This window comes from Dermacentor andersoni, chromosome 2 (genome assembly GCF_023375885.2).
Source record: "Dermacentor andersoni chromosome 2, qqDerAnde1_hic_scaffold, whole genome shotgun sequence".
NCBI classification, from domain to species: domain Eukaryota; kingdom Metazoa; phylum Arthropoda; class Arachnida; order Ixodida; family Ixodidae; genus Dermacentor; species Dermacentor andersoni.
In genome coordinates, this window is record NC_092815.1 from 69,033,653 (window position 1) to 69,039,710 (window position 6,058).

The following is a 6,058-nucleotide window of genomic DNA, read 5'->3' on the forward strand; positions in this document are numbered from 1 at the left end:
GCACGGTTCACAGCTGATCGAGAGACAAAGCGGAGAGTAAAAAAAGAAAAAAATAACTGGGCCGGTTCTCCGTAGCGGCCTCTCGCTAGCAGACGATGCGCGTTCAGTTCCGACTGTTTGCTTACCTGTATGCGTGCGTAGATGCGCCTTGAGGTGAGAGCTCTTGCCGTAGACTTTGTCGCAGCCTGCGTAGCTGCAGATGTGGACTTTCTTGAGAGCAGAAGAGGATCCGCGGACGCCGGGTGTGGCCGACGACGCCGCCACGATCGCTTTGTTCGAGGCGGCGCGCACCTTAGGCCTAACGTTACTTACGGGCCTCGCGGCCGCCGAACCAACCGGCTCTTGAGGCACCCGCGTCAAGTCCGCTAGTATCCGGGCGATCATGTACACCGACGTGTCCTTGAGATGAGATTCCTGCTCGTCAGGCACGCAGTCACTGCCGTCCGTCGTGCTCAGAGACGCTGGGCTGCGCCGATCGGAGTCAGAGTACGGGTACGGGTCGCGAGGTCGAGCGTTGGACATCGCCACGAGGCATTCAGCGGCAAGACTCACGTCTCTGTCCGAGTCTATCAAGAGACGTACTGCCATGGCGATGCCGGACCACAGACAACGCGTACGACGTGAACGATTCAAGGAGCGCTAACTCCCACGTTGCCACATGAACGCGGGAAAGAAAGCACAGACGCGCGGGGCGCACACACTCCGCAACCGCCTGCTCACATCTGCGACTTTCCCTCGTGGTTTTTGGAGGAGTGGCCAGCGCTCGCCTAGCGGAGGTGACGTAAGCGCGAGCCTTGCTTTTCATTGGACATGCCCTCCACAAGTACTTCCGGTCTTTCTTTTTTTTTTTTCATATTTTGCGTTTCCGCGTCTCTACGCTCTCCGAAACGCGGCTACCTGAGCGCGTGGCGGTGTCGGCGACGTCTCACCTCCCGGCGCGCGCGCGCGCGGTCGGAAGTGAGAGAAAATAAAAAAATAAGGGGGGGGGGGGGGGGGGGTGTGAAGAAAATCGTTGCTGGTGGCTGCAGAATGGAGCCATTCGGCCCCTGCGACTAAACGTTGCGTCTATGCTCTCAACTGAGGGCTGGCAAATACTTCACGTCTTTAATAACTCTCCAGCTCCATAAACATCTACATATATACATATATATAAAAACACGTGTCCTATCGCATTCCACAAACAAAAAAAAAGCTGTACTTTACCGAATGCTAAGCTCATGATCCTCCATGCGAAGCAAAAACGTTGGTACTACAAGTAGAATATTAGCTAGGATGCGTTGCTCACATTTAAATGAACTTGCACTCAGAGTTAAAATGAACCTTGCAATTACGCATCCTCCTCCGCTTGACACATTTTCGACAAACTTCTGCCTTTTGGCACTGGCCTTAGGTTCATAATGGGACGCGCCCAAGCAGACATTCTAAGTTATTGAACAGAAAGCGTGCGTTGTGCTCGTGCTGATCCCCCCACCTCCCCAAGTATTCGACGACGCGCGAATTTTAAATATCGCAGATGGAATGATTGACATAGAGCACGGCACGCGCGACATATACGTTTGTGTACACGCATAAGCGGTAGCAAATGAGCAGAAACGAGAACATGCTGCGGCAATCGTCTCCATCGAGCATGAGGTTGTACTCGGCGCGTACGTGCTACGCACAGGCCAGGCGAAATTAAAGCCCCTCCATACACGTTTCCGCCGGCCAGGTGAAAAGCGGCGGTGGCGCGTGGATGGAGGGGCTTTAGGCAAAAGTCCGCGGCGACGAGGTCGGCACGAAGGACCGCGCCTCCCTCAAGGATCGCACGAATTAGCGCCTCCGGGCCTCCCGCACGATAACACAGGAGCATTCCTTTCCCCTTTATTCTGATATTGAGAGCATGCTGCAACAACCACTAGACTGTCCGCGCGGAAATACCAAGCCTGTGCTTCCGCCATGAATTTGTGGTCATGGACAGTTGCAGAATGCTGGCGTCTCCCTCCTATGCTAGCCAGCTAGCTATAGCTGCACGACTCTCTAGTGCCGATTCTCTTTCTAGAAATACTCTTTCGCGACCTCATTATGATTTCGCTGGATTGCTAACACCTGCTAAACCACTCACTTAAATAAACGAGTTAGCTAAGTCAGCGCAAAAGGATAATTGAGTTAATTTTTCAGATGACCGAATGTGACTGAAATCACAGTGCATTGAAGGAACGAGTATGCAAGTAAAATGACATGAATCACAGGTCTCATGTGTCATTGCAATTGAGTGATCCCAGTCACCATCAGGATGGCCAACAAACATATATTCTCTGCACATTATGCGCAACACTGAAGGCTTCATTCCTGTCGGCAGATAGAGTAGCTACAATAATTTATTGCCCTGCCATCAACTGCTGGCCAGCCATATGCAGAAATTTTCAGAGTACATAGAAAGCAAACAATCATTTCATCTTGGCCACATACAGAGGCAAAATTAAAGCCTTCATGGCTGGATCGTTATTTAACCATTTACGACAAAAATCAAATGCCTTCATTGGTCACAGAATGTGCAACACCGCAAACAAAACCTCTATGTATGACACCTCTCCATGTACAGCGGAGTGGTACAATGGTAATGAAGTGAGTGCCACCATGTGAGTTGAATAAACACAAATGCTACAATTCATCTTCAATAACTGCACATTTCGAAGAACTGTGCAGAGTTTGGGTTGTGCAGGACACATTTTCACATATTCTTATAGCTACATGTTAATGTACTTTAGCTAACAGAACTAAGATAACAGAGCTAACAGATAACTGAACATGCTTTTTTGTTGTTAAATGTAGGTACAGAAACAGATGTTTCTATTTATTTGTCTGCTCTTAAGTGAATTCTCATTTTTTCTCACATCAGTCAAGCACAGAATACCGCAGCACCTCGGGGTCTCCCGTCCGGAAGTTACATATGATCAGCTGACAAGAGCAGTTGACAAAGATACACTGACACATAACTCTATATAGGAGTGAATGTTAAGTTCCACGGTGTAAAGAGCATAAATGACGTGGACAAGTGAGAAAGACACAAGCGATCACAATGCTTCTCAATCGCCTATGTCCTCTGCACTACTCTCAGTATGGAACCTAATCAGCCAAGTATGGGGTCTAAGCCAACACTTTACCAAGCTCTTTTTCATGAAGTATTAAAGGAATACCAATTCCTTAAGTTCCAGAAATTATGCCACAAGTTTCTCGCATCTAGTAGGACAAGACTTCGCAAGTACTGAGTTTGGGAAAAATTTGTAAGATCTTTTATGTTTTCGGCCTTGAAATGCAGACCTGGTATTGTCTGCATTATCACGAGACAGATCAAAATCTTCCGACATCGTGTAGCAAGAATAGGTGTGATGACATTGCTTATTAAAAATAGGCGAGAGTGCCGCGCACGTGTCTTCTGGCTGTACGCCCTTGTGCCAGGTGCTGTGATCGCAGGAATGTAGTCAGTCAATGTATCAAAATGTCATGAACAGTCCACCTCCTGGGTACTGAAACTGAAATATATGCCCGATGAAAAACATTGTGGAATCAATGAAAGAAGTGAACCCACTCCAGAAGGCAAGGCGACAATGCAAGGGCAAAAAACTGACAGTCACTTTAGCATATGCCAAAGAGGAAGAAGGCAAAAGCCTGCGCATTCAAGAGACATTCACTAAAATACCTGACATTCTCATTTGGATGCGTTGTTACTTTTTATTACTTGTTTTCTCCCACCAAAGGTCGTGAATTCAAGTTTCTTAATTGACGCTACCTTAATCAACACCAGGGGTAGTGGGTTCGACTTCCACCAAAATTAGAGGGTTCGAGTGCCTTAATTAACTCTATATTAATCAACAGTGAATTAATTAACTTTGCCTGAACACCAAACTTTGCGCTTTCGATTTCCACATAGGCTCAAGGGTTTGACTCCCATTGAAGGTCGTGGGCTCGAGTGCCTGAATTAACTCTATTTCAATTAACTTAGCCTTTTTCTTTTTGGCAAGATAGGTGCCATCCGAGTCAGCTGTGGAAGATGATGACTACGAATACGAGAGCAGTGGCATGAGCGCAAGGACCAGTATGGGAACACTGGCATGATGAGTGGCATTGGAGCCAGCTGTTGAAGACAGCAAATGAGTGAGCAGTGGCATGAGCGTGCGTCTGCGCAAGGCGCGCTCACATCACCTTCTGTTCTGCACGCCGTGTTTCCCAGCCCATCGAAGGTATGAGCCACTTAAAGCTTTCAAATATTCACCTGTCAACCTTGCAACTCATTTTACTAAAACACTCAATGCTTATTATTCAAGTTTGCAGCACAGGCTCAATCTGAAGTGCTTCAAGGTGCTTGTGATATATCTTAAATAATATAATTTTTTTACAGTGAAGCTGTATAAGGCTACCTAATTCATCCGTCTCTCTGTCGCCTGTATGCCGAAAACTCCTCCAGCGCAACCCCATGCGTATGCATGTAAAAAGAAAGAGAAGGAAAGGGGAAAAAAGAAAGAAAGAGAGGCACGCGATTGGGTGCGCCAGTAGCGACGTCGTTGCTCTCTGTCGCAGCCGAGCGTGCACGCAGCAGTTTCTCTCTGGCTCCTAAATGGGTAGGCCACACGTCATGCATGCTTCCGAGGAGCAGGCAGCTTTCGATCAGCAATGCCGTGAGCAGAACTGGAAGCGAGCTCGCCAACACCATGCCGATGCTGCAGCCCAGGCACAAGAACAGGCTCGTGCAGCCGAGCACAAGCAGCAACTGCATACCGAGGATCCGGCAGTCTACCAAGCCGTCGTTTAATGAACTGTTGGGATTAACCTAGTGATAAACACCGGGACACATGTTTCAGCTTTGCTGGTTAACAATCTATACGGAGAGCTTGGGCGGTGATTTGTTGATCAATGCTTTCGATTTTTATGCATTAAGAGGAAGCTTTAGCTCGGGTGCTCCTATCTAAATACATGTAAAAGGAGAATTCGTTTTTCTCAGCAACCACTGCACCAAATTTGGCGAGGTTTGTTGCATTTAAAAGAAAAACTTAAAATCTAGTGACTGCTGGTTTCGAATTTTCTATTTAGGTCGTCAATTTTTTATTAAATATAGACAAAAATAGAAAATTTGCAGAAAACAAAATTATCAAATTTACAACTCTAACTCAGCAATGAAAAGTAATACCGCAATTCTGTGAATTGCATCTAATAGCATATCTAAGCAGACAAAATGGATATGTTACACATGAATGCTGAAAAAATTTAGTAATATGGAAATACAGCTTTTGCAGAACCCTTGTGCACAACGTAACAAATTCACGTGATATAATATGACATATCAACTTTGCCCACTTTCAATGATTTAATTAATGCTGTTTACAGAACCACGATATCTCTTCTTGATGCAGAGCTATTAATTTGTAAACTTCATGCTTCTATGTTACTCAAACTTTCAAATTTTTGAAGATTTTTGTAACAAAATTCAGGCCTCAAACCGAAATTCCACTTCCAACGGTCACTAGAATTGAGCTTTCTCTCTCAAATGCAACAAATTTCATTAGAATCAGTCCTGGGGTTATCTCAGAAAAGGGTTTTTTCCGTTTTACATGTATTGAATAGGCCGCGTCAGAGTTGGGCCCGAGCTAAAGCTTCCTCTTAACTTCGTGTGCACAATTGTGTACATACACCTGAAAGGGTTATATAAGGCGCTCCATGGCTTGCCAGCATTCTTCTAGAATTAAAGAGAGTTTGGATTTAACACAAAAAAATGGCGAAGTCAAAGATATGATGTACTCAATGTTGAGCCAGTACTCCTTTAAATTGCAGTGTTTAATGTCCTGAAGCTACCAAGTCGACTATGAGGGATGCTGTGGATGAAGACTCGAGGTTAAATTTGGCTACCTGGCTTTCTTTAATGTGCACCCAAAACACAGTACTACACAAGTATTTCCTGAAATTTGCTTGCATCAGAATGCAGCTACTACATGCTGGGATTAAAGTGTGCAACTTCGTGCTCAGCTGCGTAATGCCATAGGCACCATGGCATTTGCTCGCTTTCTTCACAAGAAACAGGAACGAA

At 45.8% G+C, this 6,058-nt stretch overlaps 1 protein-coding gene across 1 annotated transcript in view; it reads right to left on the bottom strand.

Moving 5' to 3' along the window:
- Positions 1-952, bottom strand: part of LOC126541915 (uncharacterized) — a 35,087-nt gene extending 34,135 nt beyond the window's left edge. The window contains exon 1 of the mRNA XM_050188879.3: positions 126-952. Coding sequence (XP_050044836.1) covers positions 126-588 — 463 coding nt within the window. The 5' untranslated portion in view covers positions 589-952. The remainder of the gene's footprint in view (positions 1-125) is intronic.
- Positions 953-6,058: the final 5,106 nt, after the last annotated feature.